This window comes from Trachemys scripta, chromosome 23 (assembly GCF_013100865.1).
Source record: "Trachemys scripta elegans isolate TJP31775 chromosome 23, CAS_Tse_1.0, whole genome shotgun sequence".
Taxonomy (NCBI): domain Eukaryota; kingdom Metazoa; phylum Chordata; order Testudines; family Emydidae; genus Trachemys; species Trachemys scripta.
In genome coordinates this window covers 4,421,845-4,440,571 of record NC_048320.1, presented here as the reverse complement: position 1 = coordinate 4,440,571, position 18,727 = coordinate 4,421,845, and the positions used below count along the sequence as shown (strand labels likewise).

At 49.9% G+C, this 18,727-nt stretch overlaps 2 protein-coding genes across 10 annotated transcripts in view; one reads left to right on the top strand and one right to left on the bottom strand.

Moving 5' to 3' along the window:
• LOC117869139 (alpha-2-macroglobulin-like protein 1) overlaps positions 1–18,727 on the top strand; it is a 777,004-nt gene that overhangs the window by 211,849 nt on the left and 546,428 nt on the right. For 3 of the 6 annotated variants that reach the window (XM_034755676.1, XM_034755672.1, XM_034755671.1), the window contains exons 9-14: positions 1,596–1,710; positions 2,786–2,895; positions 16,266–16,430; positions 17,561–17,791; positions 18,210–18,273; positions 18,419–18,564. The exons of 2 other annotated variants lie outside the window; for them this stretch is intronic. In XM_034755676.1, the coding sequence (XP_034611567.1) occupies positions 1,596–1,710; positions 2,786–2,895; positions 16,266–16,430; positions 17,561–17,791; positions 18,210–18,273; positions 18,419–18,564 (831 nt within the window). The remainder of the gene's footprint in view (positions 1–1,595; positions 1,711–2,785; positions 2,896–16,265; positions 16,431–17,560; positions 17,792–18,209; positions 18,274–18,418; positions 18,565–18,727) is intronic. One more of the 6 variants, XM_034755675.1, reaches the window with a different exon arrangement.
• LOC117869140 (alpha-2-macroglobulin-like protein 1) overlaps positions 1–18,727 on the bottom strand; it is a 582,774-nt gene that overhangs the window by 175,712 nt on the left and 388,335 nt on the right. The window lies entirely within an intron of this gene.

The window sequence follows — 18,727 nt, the reverse complement described above, 5'->3', positions numbered from 1 at the left end:
ATCCTCCTCAACAGCACAGAGGCTGTCAGATGGGGGGTGGGACTGTTCTACTGTGTCCTGGAAAGTCTCATCTATGTATCTCTCTGTCTCCCTCAGCTCCTCCAGTTCAGCCACCCTGGCCTCCCAAGCCCATACACAGTATCTGAGGGCCAGGAGCTCCTTGCACCAAATGCACACATACGCCACCTGCCATAGGGCAGGTAATCATACATGCTGCATTGGGTGCAATAAACTTGATAGCCCCCACTCTGTTGCTGGACTTCTTCCTGCATTCTCTTTTTACTCCTGAAGCTTGGTCCTTTGTTGTTATTTTGGTTTTATCAGGGGGTGGTTTGGGCTTTAAATGTAAAGAATGTTACGAGTATCTAGCCCCCCAGCTCACAGTCCCTGCTCTAAACTCCCTCGCAAAACTCCCCTGTTAGCAGCTCCTGTTCACTAGCTCCTCTGGTTGCTTAGGAGCAGGCTTTTAAAGCCCTGGTCTTCCTGAGTAGCCACGCCCCCTGGTTAAGGGTTGATGGGGGCTAAAGGGCTTAGGGATCACAGCCTCCTTAAGCAGCTCTCAGCCTTGCCTAGCAGGCCGCTAGGCTCAGCACACACACGGTCAGCACAAACAAACAGACCATACGGTATATTTCAATCAAGCAGCAAGCACACCACAAACACACACACTACAGACAACTGGCAGCTGTGTAGCAGGGCTTAGGGACTTATACGGCCCCGCCCTTCACCACAATATCTCAATGCCTCACTGATCCTTCTAGCTGTCGGGAGGCGAGGCAGATTCCTGTCCCCATTGTACAGATGGGGAACTGAGGCACAGAGATTCTCAGGGTATGTCTGCACAGCAAAAACCCTGCGGCAGTGTCTCCGAGCCCAGCTCTGCTGCCTGGGGCTTGTGCTGTGGGGCTAAAGGAACAGTGTAGATGCTCGGCTGGAGCCTGGGCGCCGAGACCCTCCCCCTCCCCGGGTCTAGCGCCTGGACCCGACCGTCGACCTGCTGGTTTTAGCCCCGCAGCACAAGCTGGGTCAGCAGGGCTGGGCTCTGAGACTCGCGGCCGCAGGGTGTTTCTGCTGGAGCCGTACTCAGAGGGACTTGCAGGCAGCCTGTGGCAGAGCAGGGACTTGCCCCCAGGTCTCTCCAGACCTAGGCTAGTGCCCCAGGTTACAGGGCTGCCCTTCCTCATCAGCAGCTCTCGTTAGGCAGGGGCAATGGAAAGATACAGATCTCCCCGAATGCTCTCAGTCCCTGGGGGGTTAGGGGGCCGATTGGAATTAGCCAGTATTATCACGATGATGGGGGACAAGCGCCACGGGATCTGTGATGGGCACGGGTGGCCAGGGCCTGTTTTACGTCTCATCCCACCCACAGCAGCTCCAGCTGCACAGCGCCCCCTAGCGCCGCGCTGGGGTACCAGTGTCAGGGCTGATTCCAAGGTGAGAGCGCCCCCTGCTGCTGACTTCAGCACCCAGATTTTCTTTGAGTGTCTCCCGGCCCAGCACTAACCAGGCCAAGCCCGATTAGAGACCTGCTGAGCTGACACCTGTGGGGCCTGGTGCAGAGCTGCTGCTAACGGGCTGTGATTCTCTTCCTCCAGACTGAGAGCAATGGCTGCTTTTCGACAGAGGTGGGGATGGCTCCCTTCAACCTGACCCACTCTGGCTACAAGAGGAGCCTCCAGGCCAAGGCGTCTCTCGTGGAGGAGGGGACAGGTAAGGTTGACAACCCTCCAGGATTGGCCTGGAGTCTCCAGGAATTAAAGATTAATCTTTAATTAAAGATTATGTCGTGCGAAGAAACCTTCAGGAATACATCCAACCAAAATTGGCAAGCCTAGGGACAGGTGGGACTAAAATCAAGCACACATGCACACCCCCAGGCAGCCCCGAGCACTGAACCCCCAGGGGCAGAGGGGGCTCACTTGCCCGTGTGGTCATGTCATTTGTAGCCCAGCTGCTTTAGAGACAGGCCCAGAGGTAGCGTTGGGAGGTTGGATCTGGGGTTCTGGTTCAGCCCATCACTGGGATCGATTCCTCATGAGCAGTTCAGACCTGGGCACATTCACGCAAAGACTAAACACCCTCCCGCGAGTGGCCTCTGGCTGTGCACTGAGCTGGCAGAGTGGAGTGAAGGCCCAGCCTGTGTCACTGGGCCCTGAGTCACGGCCTCAGTGACGTTAGTGCTTAGCGTTCAAAACTGCAAGTGCTAATCGCTTAGTAACGAACCCAGATAACTCCACATTTAGCCCAGAAGAATCCTGATTTCCAGAACGGCCGACACCCATTTGGCTGAAAACTGTAACTGTGGGTGGATACAATGTTACCCTCGGGTGCTGACATCAGCAATGGTGATGTGGCTGGAGGAGAGCGGGTCCAGAATGGCAACGGGTCACTGGGCACTTCTGAAAACGGCCCTTTCTGGGGGCAGGCCCTGTGCCGAGAGGCCTGTGTACGGGGTCAGCTCTGTGGCCATTCAGTAAGGAGCTCTCTGCTGGGGAAAGGGCCGCAGAGCCAGGAGACCCTGCTGGCAAATGTCAAGTGGCTGGTTTGGGATTAAGCCCCAGGGGAAGGTGGATCTAAATTTTCTAGTTTCCAGATTCCTCAGGAAAATCCTTCTCTGACCCCAGCCAAACCTCCCAAATTTTCCTCCAAATCACACCCTCCAGTCCATAGCTAGAGGGGGTAAAAATGGCTGCACGGATTGTTATGGAGAGAAATCTGGGACATAGCCTGAACTCTGGTGGCTCTCCTGGCACCTTCCTCCTATCGTCCCTCCCTCTCCTGCTAGGGGTAGAGCTCAACGCGACCAAGAGCTCCAAGATCATGTCTGAAATCGCTACAGTGACCTTTGAGGACGCTGACGAGACCTACAAGACTGGAATCCCCTACACTGGCAAGGTAACGGGATTACCGGTGTGACAGAGTGGGATATGTTTGTACCGCACTGTAACCCCCATTGGTGTTGACTGCTTGCTAGATGTGCTGCACTTCTGGTGCACACGTGCCCCATGCACTGGAGATCAGAATGTTTTAGCTGCACTCTCCATGTCCTCAAGCCCCCACTTACCAAGGGCACAATGAGGGTTGAGAAAACCAGGCAACCCTCAGTTCCTTCTCACAGCCCCTGGCTGAGAGACAGAGCCAGCAGCAGTGTTCGGTCTCCTGCTCCACTGAAGTTTTTCTCTTTATATTTTGTAAATAGTAATTTTTGATAGTTAACAATTTTTACTGGAGATAGTGGTTTAGTTAGTTTAGCTGAACTCTCCTGTTTTAGGGAGGATTTCAGTCATAGACTCCCCTCTCCTCGGAGCAAAGAATGTCGGCCATACATATAGGGTCGGGGAGTCTAGCCTGGGAAGCAGGGACTCTGAAAAACACTTGGGGATCGTGATGGATAATCAGCTGAAGACAAACTCCCAGTGTGTCAATGGGGCCAAAAGAGCTAATGCGATCCTAGGATGTATTAACAGGGGACTCTCGAGTAGGATTAGACAGGTTATGTTACCCTGGTAGCCATCTCTTCCACCTCTAAGGCTGTGCCTGCCCCGGTTAGCGACCTCAAGTGTGATGGACACCATCTGCCACGGAGCATGGGAGTACATCTCCTCCTCAGGTACCTGCTACATCACCTCTTTCTTTGTCACTTAAGAAGGGCAGCTCGAGGCCAACCCCTGGTCCCTCTGGCTCCCAGAGAGCAGGAGTCCTGAGTCCATGGTTCCGCTGCTGGCTCATCCCTTGGTGCCCAGAGAGGATTTCGTGATTAATGGGGTCTCACAAGGGTCAGACCTGGGTCCAGTACTACTCAGTATTGTCATTTAATGACTTGGATAATGGAATGGAGAGTATGCTTGTAAAATTTGCTGATGACACCGAGCTGGGAGGTGTTGCAAGCACTTTGGAGGACAGGATTCAAATTCTAAACAACTTTGACAAATTAGAGAATGGGTCTGAAATCAATAAGACGTAATTAATTAAAGACAAGTGCAAAGTACAACACTTAGGGAGTCGAAATCAAATGAAAATGTGGAATACCTGGCTAGATGATAATACTGCTGGAAAGGATGTGTGGGTTACAGTCAGTCACAAATTGAATACAAGTCAACAGTGTGATGCAGTTACAAAAAAGGCTAATCTCATTCTGAGGTGTATTAACAGGAGTGCTGAATGTATAGCACAGAAGGGAATTGTCCCACTCCAGTCGGCACTGGCGAGACCTCAGCTGCAATACTGTGTCCAGTTCTGGGTGCCACACTTTAAGAAAGATGTGGATAAATTGGGGACAGTCCAGAGGAGAGCAACAAAAATGATCAAAGGCAAATGACCTGCCATATGAGGAAAGGTTAAAAAACTGGACATATGTAGTCTGAAGAAAAGAAGGCTGAAGGGGGACCTGAGGACAGTCTTCAAATATGTTAAGGGCTGTTATAAAGAGGATGGAGATCAATTGTTTCCATCTCCACTGAAGGTCAGACAAGGAGTAATGGGCTTAATCTGCTGCAAGGGAGATTTAGGTTAAATACACCTCTACCTCGATATAATGCTGTCCTCGGGAGCCAAAAAATCTTACCGCGTTATAGGTGAAACCGCATTATATCGAACTTGCTTTGATCCGCTGGAGTGTGCAGCCCCGCCCCCCCAGAACGCTGCTTTACCGCGTTATATCTGAATTCATGTTATATCGGGTTGCGTTATATCGGGGTAGAGGTGTATGAGGAAAAACTTCCTAACTACAAATGCATTTAAGCTCTGGAACACACTTCCAAGCGTGGTTGTGGAAACCTCATCACCGGAGGTGTTTAAGAACAGGTTGGGCAAACACCTGTCAGGGATGGTCTCATCTAGGTTTACTTGGTCCTGCCTCAGTGCAGGGGGCTGGACTAGATGACCTCTCAATGTTCCTTCCAGCCCTACATTTTTGTGATTCTGTGATGTTCCTCAGACACCCTTAAGATCAGCCCATCCATTAGAAGAGTTTTCAGCCTCCACTTCTTCTTGTAGGGGTAGTGAAGGGGGCTCAATATTCTGTTCCGCTAGGATACCCTTTTATGGCCCTTATGTATTAGAGAAACCCTTTAGGAATAAGGGTAGATATAGGCATGATAGCACTAGACCCTCTGCTTGTATCCACCTACATGGCTTCATTCCCTTTACCAGTATGGCCAAGGTTCCTGGCCTTACTGGCCCCCATGGTCTCATGACTTTCTAAACACATAGCCAGATCCACTTGAGGGTGAGGTATTCTTTGAAGGATCAACTGGTTGTGCCGTAGACTTCTCAAGCTTCTGACATACAGCCCCAGATGATGCAAGAAGTTATGCCCCAACAGCTACTTGCTGGTGCAATTCGGGAACATCCTCATCATCAGATGAAGTCACAGTACCACCTCCTACATCTCTATTGGCGAACTATAAAATGTACCAAGAGCTTCTGCAGTGCATGGTGGAGGCATTGGGGATCCCAATGCAGACTGTCCAGGAAAAGGGACTAATTGCTTGACATTTTACACACTCCTTTGCCTGAGAGACTTGCACTTCCTATAAAAGGGCATTTTTGTACCTGTCCATTTATTGTGGCAGACTCCACCATCTTTACCACTAGTGCCAAAGAAGACATAAAAGCAACATCAAGTCCTTCCTGTAGGATTTGAATAATTCTGTTCTCAGCCTCCTCCTGGTTCTTTAGTGGTGACTGCAGCACAGGCAATGACTAAACAACAATCTTCTAAGGCCACCCCTTAAGATAAGAAACTGAAAAGACTGGATCTCATGGGAAGGAAGAGCTACTCGTCTGCGAGTTACAAGTTTGTGTGGCAAATTATCAAAATTTCCTTTCCTGTTCTGACCACTTGAACTGGAACAAGGCCATTGAGGTCCTGGAGAAACATCCTTCTGAAGCCAAGGACAAATTTCAGGGTCAGTTAATAGTTAGGGCCTCATTCAGCACCAATAGAGGCGGTGGACCCCACTTCAATATCTATGGTGACAGCAGTCACCGAGCATCGCCCGTCATGGCTACAGTGCTCTGGGCTGCCAAGGGAAGTTGGAAATATATTGGACGTTCTTCCCTTTGAGGGGAGTGAACTTTAAAATGCAAAACCGGCTGAAGTGTTTGTGACTCTTCCCAAGGTTCCCCGGGCTTGTGAGGCAACCTCGCTACCACCTGCTCTTAGCATGAGAAGGCCTAGACTGAGCCTGCCTGGACTCAGTTCCCTGACTAGCAACACAAGCATTGCTCTCCAGGCCTCCACACGCCTCACTCTTTCTTCATAAGTTAGCAATAGGCACGCTCCAGCCCCCAGTCATCTGAGCATCTCCCACAGTGTCCGGCCCCTTCTCCACTGGGCACTCACAGAATTACCAGGCCCACTGCTCCCAGAAGACCAGTGCACCACAGCTTACTAGTTATACCTTAGATCCCAGCTCCAATTAACACACAGAACTTAGATTTGTTTACCGAGCAAGCAAGTGGGTGTTTATTTAACAAAGCACAGAGATCCCTATGCCAGTAAACCAAAGTATTGGAAACAAGGGGTTAAATATACAATAAAATCATAAACACATTCCAGAGCCTGAACTCAGTTAACAAGATGCCCTTTTGTCTAATAAGGCACTGCTTACCCCAAGTCCTCTTCTTACGGCATTTTTCAACCAGGATGGCTGAGACTCTTCTCTCATGTGGTGAAGCCCCTGGCAGCTTGCTTCCCCGGTAAAGGATAATTGGGGGTTCATCTGCACCCCAGATATGGTTCCAAATGTTCATTGCATTTACTCCTCAACAGGATATCTCCTGCTGCTTTTCTTTTTTCCTGCAGCTCTCACAATCTGTTGATTAGCATTTTGCTCAGACTGTAACTGGTACCCCACTGTGAGCCACTCAAAACTCAGTTTACACATGAGTGGCCAGAGAGAGAGAAGCATCTCTTCCCCCCTGCCTGACAGGAGTATGTGGATCACCTTTTGGTGACCTGCCTTAACTCACAGACCTAGAGAACATATTTTTAATACATACACATAACTCCTATGTTTTCCATACACACCTCTCCCAGTTGTTAGGATGACCAGTGTGACATGGGCTTTCATTAAAGACCTTACATGATACTCTTTGGCAAACTAGTACATCATGTGACATTAGCCAAGGTACAATCTAGACCAATGAACAGCTCTGTTCCCTCAGTTGTCCAACCTAGGGTGCCTTTTACACTGCTTTGCTGTGAGAGCTACCACTCCTGGTCTGCTCACACCAAGCCTCTAGCATGTAAGTTACTCCCAGTTATATTGTATGAGTGCTATGGCCAGCCACTCTTGAATTACACTGTAGAGCAATCCCAGCAAATTCCCAGTCCCACACTTTCCCCCAAAAATGTGCGTCTTGTATTGCCCAGTGCCTTCTTGAACAATACAAGCTCATATAAAGTCCCTAATTTTATTAACAGGAAATGATATGCACAAATCCTGTTATCCCAAATGGAGTTTCCCAAAAACTTCAATCCAAACACCCAGTTTTAAATCAAAGAGTAAAATAAATTTATTAACTACAAAAGATAGATTTGAAGTGATTACAAGTAATGAGGCCTAAACTTCAGAATTGGTTACAAGAAAATAAAAGTAAAAAGCAACTAATACCTAACTTAACAAGCTAAGTATATTCAAAGCAAAGGTCTCTCTCATTACATGTTGCCACAGTCTTACTGGCTGAATCTCTTTCAGTGTGGATCCCTCCCCAGTCCAATGCTGCTTCCTTTGTTCTTCAGGTGTTGTCAATACTGTAGGTAGAGAGAAAGGGAGACATCATTTGGGGCATCTGCTCTCCTTTCTTATAGTTTTTCCTCTTCTTTGAGAATTATCTCCAGCTGAAGGTCAGGAGACAGAAAGTCTGTTTTGATGGGAACCTCAAGCTGTTTCTTTCTCAAGATGTAGATTTTTTGCCCACATCCTCTCTCCTGCCAAAGAGTGGCCACTTAACCAAGTGACGGTTCATTTGATTTCATTGACACCTGGCTTAGGCATCAGCTATACTTTTGTCTCTGGGGAACCGGTTTGTGACTGCCCTCCAGACATGGAACATGTCTTATTAATACCATACATTAGAATCTTATAACTTTACATACAATGTTGCCACACATTTCACCAGGACAATAATGACCAACAAAGTATGAGTTATCCAACAATACCTCACAAGGCATACTTTGTACAAAATGTATCATAGTCTTGTAAACAGGATGAACATAAGGGTACAGACTGTCACACAGACATCCCAGACTCAGGGGCTCCCTAGACCCTTCTTCCCCCATGCTCTCTACTGGTTGCCTTGGGTCCCAGTGTTACACATGCTAAAAGATTTCCCGCCAGCAATCTTGTCCATTTCAGAGACATCCTGTTACTGCTCCATTCTACCACACCTACCAGAGGTCTTCAGAGCAGTCCAGAAAGAAGCAAAATCCTCACAAATGAAAGCTGACTTCTACAATAACTACAGCTCTTAGCCCTCCCTTCTCTTCCCTCAAGCAGTGAGTTTGACATTTCCATCAAGAGCTGCCAACCAGACTCAGATGACTTTACCCTTTCCCACCCCATTTGCAGACCATCCACATTATTTCCAGGAAGTCTGGACCCATATTACCACTGATCAGTGAGTACCTACTTGAGGTAATTCAACAAATGTACTTGATCTAATTCCAAGTCCTCCTGAACCCTCATCCATCTTCCCCGCCCCACCAGGGACTCCTCCCATGCATGGTTATTACAGCAAGACGTTCAGTCACTTATATCTCTATATCTCTTGGAGCAACAGAGAAGGTTCCTCACCAGTTTCAGGGACAGTGGTTTTACTCCCACTACTTTCTGGTCCCCAAGAAGTCAGAAGGTCAGTGTCCGGTATTATACTTCAAGGATCTGAACCCTTTTGTATGCCAATGTGCCATGATGAGCCAGCCAAGCTGTGATGGACTCCATCCCTGATTTGGTCTCTCTCTCCCTCTGTTCTTTGTCCACCCCAGTGAAAGCAGCTGAGTCCCTCAGAAGGGCCACCCTTCTCCTGATCACCTGACATCTTGTTCCCTTTGTTCTCCAGCTCAGTTCACATGTCCCACCCGCTGGAGTTTCCAGCTGTTAGGTGCGCATTATTCAGTTGTGGGGCATCTCTTTGTTTCACTGGACCTTCTGGTGATTTGGGTTGGTTCCAGACCATTCTTTAATGACCCTATTCATTCCAACCAGACAGCTAGGTGACACACATACCTCATGCTTCCTGCATGCCTCTAGGTTGACTGGGTAGCAATACAGAGCACAAAGGGAAACTGAGGTACAGATAGGCTTCCTGAAAATATTACAGAAAATTCCCACTTTGTCACAGCCAACTCAAGCTTCACATGGTAAGTGTCTCCTCCATGCGTCCTTCCTTGGATCCTCTGGACTATTCTGCAGCTCTCTGTCTGCACCATGCATATTTCTATATTTCCACCCGTTCAGCACACAGCAAATATCTGTAGTTTTGTGTGGGCAACACACACGATCAGTACAGAGTGCTGCCATTCTGGCTATCAACAGCTCCAAGGACTTTCATGAAATGTCTGGCTATGGTAGCAGCCCATCTTAGAAAGAACAGCATCTTAGTGTACCGTACCTCAACAACAGGTTGGTGCAGGGTTCTTCTCCCCAACAGGTCACAGAAAGCATTCGATACTTCTTGACACTGTTCTCCATTCTGGGACTAATGATAATCAAGGACACGTCTTATCTAATTTCCATTCTGAAAACGGGATTCATTAGAGCCTTCATAAACTCTGCTGCAGCAAAGGCCTACCTGCCACAGCCAGCTTCAGCAATACATTGGCTCTGATCATTCCAATGCAGACCAAGTTGCAAACCACAATGAGGACACGCCTCGGTAGTGAGGCGGAGTGGTCTCCCACTTAATCTGAGTGGGAGGAGTTACTCAGTAGTCCCTAGTGGATGCAGCCAGGCTGGGATTTCCCCTCCTGTTGGAAGTTAAAGGGTGGGACAGGAAGTATAAAGGGCGGATCCTGGAGCTCCATTGGGCACCGCCGGAGGAGGCAGATGTCTCCCGTCTGCTCCCGAGACTGGAGACTGAAGAGGCACCCCACTGAGCTGAGGAGTGGTCAGACCTGCCGGAGCCATCAGCCGTCCGAGGCACTGAAGAGTCAATGGGACTGCTGCTGGCTTTGTACCCTGAGGAAATGGAGGACCCCCGCAGATTCAGGTACATCACGAGGGGATGGTTGGAAGTGGCCCAGAGACAGCTGACCCCAGTCTGCCTGCACTGCTGCCGGACACCCAGTCAATGTATTGCAGCTGGATTCCTCGCTGACCCAATGGCGGAACACTCCACCAGTGTTAGGGCCCTGGGCTGGGACCCAGTGGAGTTGGGTGGGCCTGGGTCCCCCTACCCTCTGCCTCCCCCCCTCAGGGTGGCAGCCTCCCCATCTTAGACCACAAGGCCTGCGTTTGTCTGCCGTCTTCCTGATCCAAGATGTCAGGCAATAGACTGTCTACTGCTCCACCCAGCCTCAGAGTCAGAGAACCCCTCTCCTGAGCCCACAGACCCCTTGGTGCTCCGCCTGGCCTGAGGCCTGAGCCCCTAGACTGTTTGATGCTCTGCCCTGCTTGAGGGTCTGGGCTCCTAGACTCATTGCAGCTCTACCCCTGCCTAAGGGCCAGAGCTTACAGACTGCTGGCTTACTCTGCCCTGCCTGAGGGCCAGAACCCACTCATTGCTCATTGTCCTGCCCTGACTGAGGGCCAGACCTTAGACTGCTTATTACTCTGCTAATTCCCTGACTGTGGGTGGCGCCTCACACTGACCCAGAGGGGGAGTACCCACAGCTAACTCACTACAGTCTCCAATTGCTGGGTCATATTAGGGCCCTACCAAATTCATGGCCATGAAAAACACATCACAGACTGTGAAATCTGGTCTCCCCCCATGAAATCTGGTCTTTTGTGTGCTTTTACCCTACACTATACAGATTTCACAGGGGAGACCAGCATTTCTCAAATTAGGGGTCCTGACCCAAAATGGGTCATGGGGGTGGGGGTCACAGGATTATTTTAGGGGGGTCGCAGTATTGCTACCCTTACTTCTGCACTGCCTTCAGAGAACATCAGTCCTTGGCTGGGTGCCCAGCTCTGAAGACAGCGCCCCACCTGCAGCAGTGCAGAAGTAAGGGTGGCAATGCCATACCATACCCTCTTTATTTATGTGCTGCTACTGGCAGCGGCTCTGCCTTCAGAACTGGGCTCCCGGCCAGCAGCCACTGCTCTCCAGCTGCCCAGCTCTGAAGGCAGCACTGCCACCAGCAGCAGCGCAGAAGTAAGGGTAGCAGTACCGCAACCTACCTTACAATAACCCCCCACAACCCCTTTTGGGGTTAGGACCCCTACAATTACAACACCATGAAATTTCAGATTTAAATAGCTGAAATAATGAAATATACTATTTTTAAAATCTTGTGACCGTGAAATTGACCAAAATGGACCGCGAATTTGGTAGGGCCCTAGTCATATGGCTTCATGCACATTGGTGACTCCATCCACCAGACTCACCATTTAGGTTGTCTCCAGTATACACAGCAAAGGTGTGAAAGTGCAGATTCCTGAACTCCTTTAACTGGTGGAATGACCCGGAGCAAGTTTGCAAGGGTGCGCCTCTCTCACCGTTATTGCTCACAAAGTCCATCCTGACCCAGGCTTCTGCACTGGGATGAGCAGCTCATTTCGAGAGCCTAACAGTTCAAGGTTGTTGGTCCCAGTGGAAGGCTCAACTCCATATCAACATCCTGAAACTCGGGGCCATCTGACTTGCTTGCATGTTTTTTCTACCCCATATCAATGGCCAGAACATCCAGATGATGCTGGACCATATCACTATGATGCTCTATGTAAACAAGCAAGGAAGGACCAGGTCCACCCATTTATGAAGAGAGGCCATCCTTCTGTGGAACTGGTATGTATGTCACAACATTAGGATTTGTGCAATTTATCTGCCAGGTCTACAGAACGGCTGTTGGATCATCTGAGCAGACACTGGTTGCAGAAGCATGAATGGTCCATAATGGACTCAGTTATGAGGTCCATTTTACATCGATGGGGAGCTCTTCACACAGATCTGTTTGCGACTAAGCATGACAGAAAATGCAACACCTTGTGTTCCACAGGGGGCAGAGTCTGGCTTCTCAAGCAGATGCTTTTCTAGTGCTCTGGACTCAGGGACCACATTATGCTTATACTCTTGTTCCTTTGATACACGCGTCTTACAGAAAATCAGACAGGAGAAAGCTTTGGTCATACTGGCAGCCCCAACTTGGGCAGACAATACTGGCATCCAGAACTCAAATCTCTGTCACTGACCCCTCCAGTTGCACTACCTCTGTGTCCAGACTTGGTCAGCCAGAATAATGGATCTGTTCTTCACCCAGACCTGATATCACTGCATCTGATAACATGGAAACTGCCTGGTTACTGGACTTAGAAAAAACTTGTTTTGCAGATGTACAAAACATCCTAGTTCAGAGTAGAAACAGTCCAGTAGAGTGTACCTAGGCTGCGATATGGACTCCATGGTCATCTCAATACAATCTGCCCCCAACAGGGCCATCAATTCCTGATATACTTCAATATTTGCTGTCCTTGAAAACATCTGGACCATCTCTAAGCTCAGTACGGGTTCATTTGGTGGTGAACTTGGCGCATCATCCACCAACCCAACATTATAAAGTTTTCTCTCACCCTATAGTAAACATGATTTTAAGGGGACTTATCAGAGTCTTTCTCCCAGAGCAACAGCTTCCTCCATTATGGGACCTTAATATGGTGCTTATCTGTCTGATGGACCATCTGTTTGAGCTGGTCTACACTGGCCTATGAAGACTTCATTCCTTATAACATTTACGTCAGCTCAAAGGGTTGGCAGATTACAAGGTCATCATAGACTGTCTTTCATAAAGATAATGTGGCATTTAAACCACATCCTAAATTTCTCTCATAAGTGGTTTCAGACTATCATTTAAACCATTTCATATCTTTGCCTGTATTCTTTCCTAAGCCCCATTCCTTGAGGGGTGAAGTGGCTTTAGACGTTAGATGTCCTTCAAGCCCTGTCCTTCTATCTGGAAGACAGAGCTTGAAGGGATAGGATAGATAACAAGACAGAAATTATCCAAATGCCTCTATGTAAATCCATAGAACTTCCCCATCTTGAATACTGTGTACAGGTCTGGTCGCCCCATCTCAAAAAAGATATATTGGAATTGGAAAAGGTACAGGAAAAGGTAACTAAAATGATTAGGGGTATGGAACAGCTTCCATATGAGCAGAAATTAAAAAACCTGGGACTTTCCTGTTTGGAAGAGACACCTCAGGGGGGATAAGATAGAGGTCTATACAATCTTGACTGGTGCGGAGAAAGTGAATAAAGAATTTTTTACTCTGTCACATAACACAAGAACTAGGGGTCACCCAATGAAATTAATAGGCAGCAGGTTTAACACAAACAAAAGGAAGTTCTTCTTCACACATTGCACAGTCAACCTGTTTAACTCTTTGCCAAGGGATGGGTGTGAAGGTCAAAACCATAGCAGGGTTCAAAAAAGAACTACATAACTTCATGGAAGATAGGTCCAGTGATGGCTATTAGCCAGGATGGGCAGGTGTGACGAAGTGGGACTGTTCTTAATGTTTTTTCTGAATACTGTGTGGGTGCCTCAGTTTCCCCTATGGATTTCTTAAGTCTCCAGTGTGCATAACTGGCCGACAATCTGTCTCCTGGCAACAAATGGCCAGGGCCCTTTCCCCCTTGCAAGGGAATAGCGCTAAAGGTGAACAAAGAGATCAGGTGACCTCCTGGCCCGGGAAAGAGACAAAGGCCAGAGGAGGAGGGGCTGGAGGGGGTTTCAGTTTGGAGCTGGCTGGTGACGGGGAGTGAGGGCAGACGGGGTTGTCTGCCTCGCTGGGCTCCAGAATGGACCCGGCTGAGGGGTCCAGTTCTCTGTATCTACAAGCTCTGTTTTAGACCGGGTTCCTGTCATCTAATAAACCTCTGTTTTACTGGCTGGCTATGAGTCACGTCTGACTGTGAAGTGGGGGTGTGTGCAGGACCCTCTGGCTTCCCCAGGACCCTGCCTGGGTGGACTCGCTGTGGGAAGCGCACGGAGGGGCATACGCCGAATGCTCCAAGGAGAGACCCAGGAAAGTGAAGCCATGTGAGCTTCTTGCCCTGAAGACAGTCTGCTCCAAGGGAGAGGAGGCCCCCCAAAGTCCTGACTGGCTTTGTGGAGAGCAGTTCCAGAGCATCGCCCAGGGACTCATGACAGCAGGGATGCAAAACCATGCTCCGAGTGTTCCTAACCTCTGTTCACCAGAAGCTGGGAGTGGACATCAGGTCACATAATGATTACCTGTTCTGTTCATTCCCTCTGAAGCACCTGGCATTGGCCACTGTCGGAAGACAGGATACTGGGCTAGATGGACCAATGGTCTGACCCAGTATGGCCATTCTTATGAGTAGGACAAAGCCTTTCAGAGTATCTCCTAGGCTATTTATTTCTATAGCTGAGATGTCAAAGGGTCGAGGAATTTCGATGCAGAGGATTTCCAAGTGGGTGTCCAGTTGCATTAAAATAGCTTATGAGAGAGAATTTAGAACAATCTGGGCAGGTTAGATTACATTCTATCAGGGCTCAGGCAGCTTCCACTGCTTCCTTGTATGGTGTTTCTTTAACCAATGTGTGTAGCTGCTACATGGGGTAGTGTACATACTTTTACCAGACACTACTCGGTTGTGAAAGCATCTCCTTCTGATGCTTGGTTCGACAGAGCTACATGATAGAAAGCTTCAGTAGACTCACAGTCCTCTCCACCTTTATGATACATTGTGAGTCACGAGAAATGGAGCGAATATAGACAATCACTTGATGGAGAAACGGAAGTTACGTACCTGCTAATAACTGGAGTTTTTTGAGATGTGTTGTTTAAATGTGCTGCACAATCTACCTCCCTTTCCCCTCTACTGACAAGTCTATTGTTATGGTCTTGACTGTTGGGATGGAGTCAAGGGTTGTTTGGTAGCTCCTCCCCCTTTATGCCCTGGGTAAGGGGGTGCCCAAGGGAGGTATGCAGGGTGCAGGCACAACCAATGGCCACTGTGGCTAAATCATTCAGATCTGCATCGCATGGGGAATATACGCACCAGAAGTGGAACACATATAGGCAACACGTCTCAAAGAACTCCAGTTACTAACAGGTAAGTACCTTCCCTTTGTATTATGTGCTGTGCACACACATAAATTTACCCAAGGCAGATTATCGAATTGCATTCTTGACAGGTGCCCAGCCTAGAAAAGATGCTTGACACTTTGTTAAGGACTATCATGGAGAAGATCTCAAGAGGGCAATCTAGCGCTATCAATTTTGATTGTTTCTCAACTACTGGCCCACCCCCACAGAACAATGTTTTTTCTACCAAAGGGCCTATAGGCAGTGTGAGCATGTCTGGGGGAGGGGGAAGGAGTTTTCCAGCTGAGCACATAGCAGAAGGGTCTAGAGAGACTCTACTTAAGAAGGGGCGCTGCTCTGTGCAGCCGTGCCGACCATCACCACATGCCAGAAGGACTGGCTGGAGACAGACAAGGCGGGAGGGATTCTGCCCATCCTGAACTGTTGACAAACGCCAGAGTCAGAGGCAGGGTGAGATCAGACTAGAGAAGGGTGCTCATCGGGACATTTGTTCTTTGGCAAAGATCTGTAACTCTTGAGCCGTCTAAGTGACTGTGGTTTAGAAGTTCCTTTGTTAACCCTGGGTTCCTTGCTTGCCTACCACATTGTCCCTAAGAGGTTAATCTTAAAGCCCTGCATGGCCACAGCCCAGATGGGCCTCAGAGGGAATGTATGTAAGCAAAGCAATGGGGCTGGGAGATCTGAGGCCCTGGTTTCAGGGTCTGAGGGCGGTTGGACTGCAGAGTCCCACATCCCAAGGGAGGGCTCAGTCAAGGGGTTGGACAACCTGTTATCCCTCAGTGCTCACCTCAGAGTCCCCAGCTATTCCAGTCCTGCCCCAACTTCTTCCCAGATCTGCTAATGCCCCTCAGTCCTCACCCCAACACCCCATCCCAGCCCTGGGCTTTCCCAGTGCATCTCAGGGCTGGATTGCATTGTCCCTTTCTGCTCCCAGCCAGCTCTTGAGTCCCTAGTGGGCAACACTCTCCCAGGAGTCTGCTCCCTTGAGTTGTGCGTCTCCCCCTTTCTCTCCTGACTCAGATGCTCCTGAAGGCGGCAGATGGCTCTGCACTGAAGAATGAGAAGCTACAGCTCTTTGTTAGCTACGGAGTCGTGAGGCAGGACCAGACTTTCCTGACGGACGAGTCTGGCAGAGCCTCCTTCGAGCTGGACACCTCCGGCTGGACTGAGAGGGTCACTCTGAGGGTAAGTGATGGGCCTCCCAATACCTGTGGGGACCCTGCACTCCAGCCTCTGATCATCTCCTTTGAGCGGGACTGGACACCTGCTCTTGATGTACGAGGGCACCCAGCACTGGGCCCAGCAGCTCAGGGGTTGCTGCATTGCCTCTGTCAGGCTGCCCCATTCGAACCACTGGGGTTTTCCATATCACTTTTGTTAAGTGCTGAAAAATGTTTTTGCTGCGGTTACGCTGTCTAGGCTGCTAAGCTGTTGCAGCTGCTCAGTGCTTCTGTTCTTGGAGCTCCGGTGTTATCAGCACTAGCAGAGAGTGCAGCCCGCTAATTCAGCAGACCTCGATGTTACTCATAAAGAAACACCACAGGCACAGTTCAGTGACGAAGGCACTTGGCTAGGTTTATTGTCCACAAAGCACAGTCCTAGCGCCCTGGTTCTGTGGTTAGAGGTACACTAACATATGTATGCTCATGACAGTGGACCAGCTCAGTCAGCAGCGGGACTGTCTGCTGCTCCCTCCGCTGGATAAAGGTGCCCTTCTTATGACTTACCCTTTTATACATTGATGCAAACAAGTTACGTATGACACTCCTGATATGGTTAGTTATCAACCCTACGCTTTGTACCTGCTGGTTCAAACAAAACATCCCCATTCACTATTCTGTCATCCCATTCTTATCTTACTTTGGGTCGGTGTGTTCCTGTACCATCTCCAAGGATTGTGTTTATGCCGTTACGTGAGAACTCTAGGTTAGGGTGTACCTGTGCAAGCCTTCTGGAATGTGTTTACATGAACACCTAGTACTTCTTAGGAAAGCCTGTATTTTAGCAACACTAGTCATATCTTTGCCAAGTTCATGTACCAGACAGTGAACTTGTAAGCAAGCATCTGCTTTATGACAGGGCCTGAATTTTGCTCATAGCATGGCCTGGCTATGTTGATTGTGGTTCAGGCCTCAGGTTTTACACTAGGCCCAGTGCTCCAGATTCTCTCTCTCTACTACAGCTCTTACAGACACAGGGTGAGGGGTCTTGATGAAGAAATCAGTTGGCAAACCTGCCTTGCCCCGGCGGCATTCCTGTCCTATGTTGGGCACTCTGTATCCCTGATGATCCCCATCGCTCTCTCTATCCCCCAGGGGCACTTCAAGAAGGTGGATCACAGCTCTGTGTATGGAAGAGTCTCTCCCAGTTATCCGGATGCCCATCGTAACCTGGAGCCCTTCTACTCCAAGAGCCAGAGTTTCCTGAACATCCGCTCGCTGGGAGGGGTGCTGCCCTGCGACCAGGCCCAGCAGCTCCAGGTGGATTACATCATTGCTAGGGAGGCCCTGGGGAACGGGTCCAGGAGCCTGGATTTCATCTTCCTGGTGAGCCCGTCCTGAGAGACTAAAGTGTGTGTGTATGTGTGTGTGCATGTGCGTGCGTGTGTATGAGCATGAGGTATGGAATCAGCGCTGTGACCCCAAGACAGACCAGTGGGCAATAGGACAGTTCCTTTGAATGAAAAGGGCCGGGCTAGATCAGGACGGGGCTTTTCTCCTTTCCCCACTAGGGGCTCTGGTTCCAATCTGGCCCCAAAGCGGGGGCTGGCTGACCTGGGGGGCTGGGGAATGGGATACCTTCCTGAATGTTCTTCCTTGCACCCCCACCTCTGCTGGCTCAGTCCGTGGGGAGCAGAGGTCACACCCTGCCCTGACTCCAGCCTGCGTAGCTATCCCCACGTCAGGGCGTTTGTCAGCCCCCCGGATAGCGTCAGCTCAGTGACTCCCGTCTCCTCCTCCGCAGGTCGTGGCCAAGGGAGCCATCGCCAGGATCCTCCACAAGGGGCTGGACCTCAGGGAGGGGGCTGGTAAGTGTGGGGGGGAGGGGTCTGTGCAGATAGGGGGCGCCCAGGGGGCAACTGGGGTTTGAGCCCCCTGAGCAGGGGCCGGGCTGGGGGAGGGGGCTCTGCTGGCTGGGCCTGACTTCCCCTGGGTGTTTCCCACCGTCCCTAGGGCTGAAGGGCTCCTTCTCTGTGGAGCTGCCCATCGGTGCTGACCTGGTGCCTGCTGCCAAGGTGCTGGGTTACACGGTGCTGCCCGATGGCGAGTTGGCTGCTGACCGTGCCCGGCTGCACATGGCCAAGTGCCTCCCGAACAAGGTGAGCCTGGAGCTTGGGCAGAGAAGCCTCGGGGTGGGGGAATCGCTCGCTGCCCCATAACAGGAGCCCTGAGCAGGGGCATTGCTGGGTGCCCCCAGCCCCTCCCTTCCTGGCCTTACAGCAGCACCAGGGTCGTTGCACCCTCATCCACCTCACTCGCTCT